Source organism: Apis dorsata, unplaced genomic scaffold (assembly GCF_000469605.1).
Source record: "Apis dorsata unplaced genomic scaffold, Apis dorsata 1.3 scaffold_50561, whole genome shotgun sequence".
NCBI classification, from domain to species: domain Eukaryota; kingdom Metazoa; phylum Arthropoda; class Insecta; order Hymenoptera; family Apidae; genus Apis; species Apis dorsata.
In genome coordinates this window covers 1-415 of record NW_006266515.1, presented here as the reverse complement: position 1 = coordinate 415, position 415 = coordinate 1, and the positions used below count along the sequence as shown (strand labels likewise).

Below are 415 nucleotides of genomic sequence, written 5' to 3'. Positions count from 1 at the left end.
AGAAACTACAACGGAAAGTACAACACCGCCAACTACTACAACTACTGTAGTTCCTACTACAACAGAAGAAACAACAGTAACTACGACAACATCGCCGGAAACTACAATTACTACTACAACACCAGAAACTACAACAGAAAGTACAACTTTGACAACCACTACAACTACTGTAACCCCTACTACAACTGAAAAAACAACAGTAATTACAACAACGTCGCCAGAAACAACTACAACAACAATTACTACCACATCAACTACGCCAGAAACTACAACTGAAAGTCCAACCGTTCCAACTACCACAACTACTGTAGTTACTACAACAACTGAAGAAACAACGTTCACTACGACAACATCGCCGGAAACAACAACCACATTAACAACCATTACCACAACATCTACGCCAGAAACAACAACG

The 415-nt window shown here is 40.0% G+C and overlaps 1 protein-coding gene across 1 annotated transcript; it reads left to right on the top strand.

Annotated features, from left to right (window-relative positions):
* Window positions 1-50: 50 nt before the first annotated feature.
* LOC116186719 (integumentary mucin A.1-like) lies at window positions 51-399 on the top strand (the record flags this gene model as incomplete). The annotated part of the gene is made up of 1 exon (XM_031514889.1): window positions 51-399. A coding segment is annotated over one exon (349 nt), but the record flags the coding sequence as incomplete, so codon positions are not given.
* Window positions 400-415: the final 16 nt, after the last annotated feature.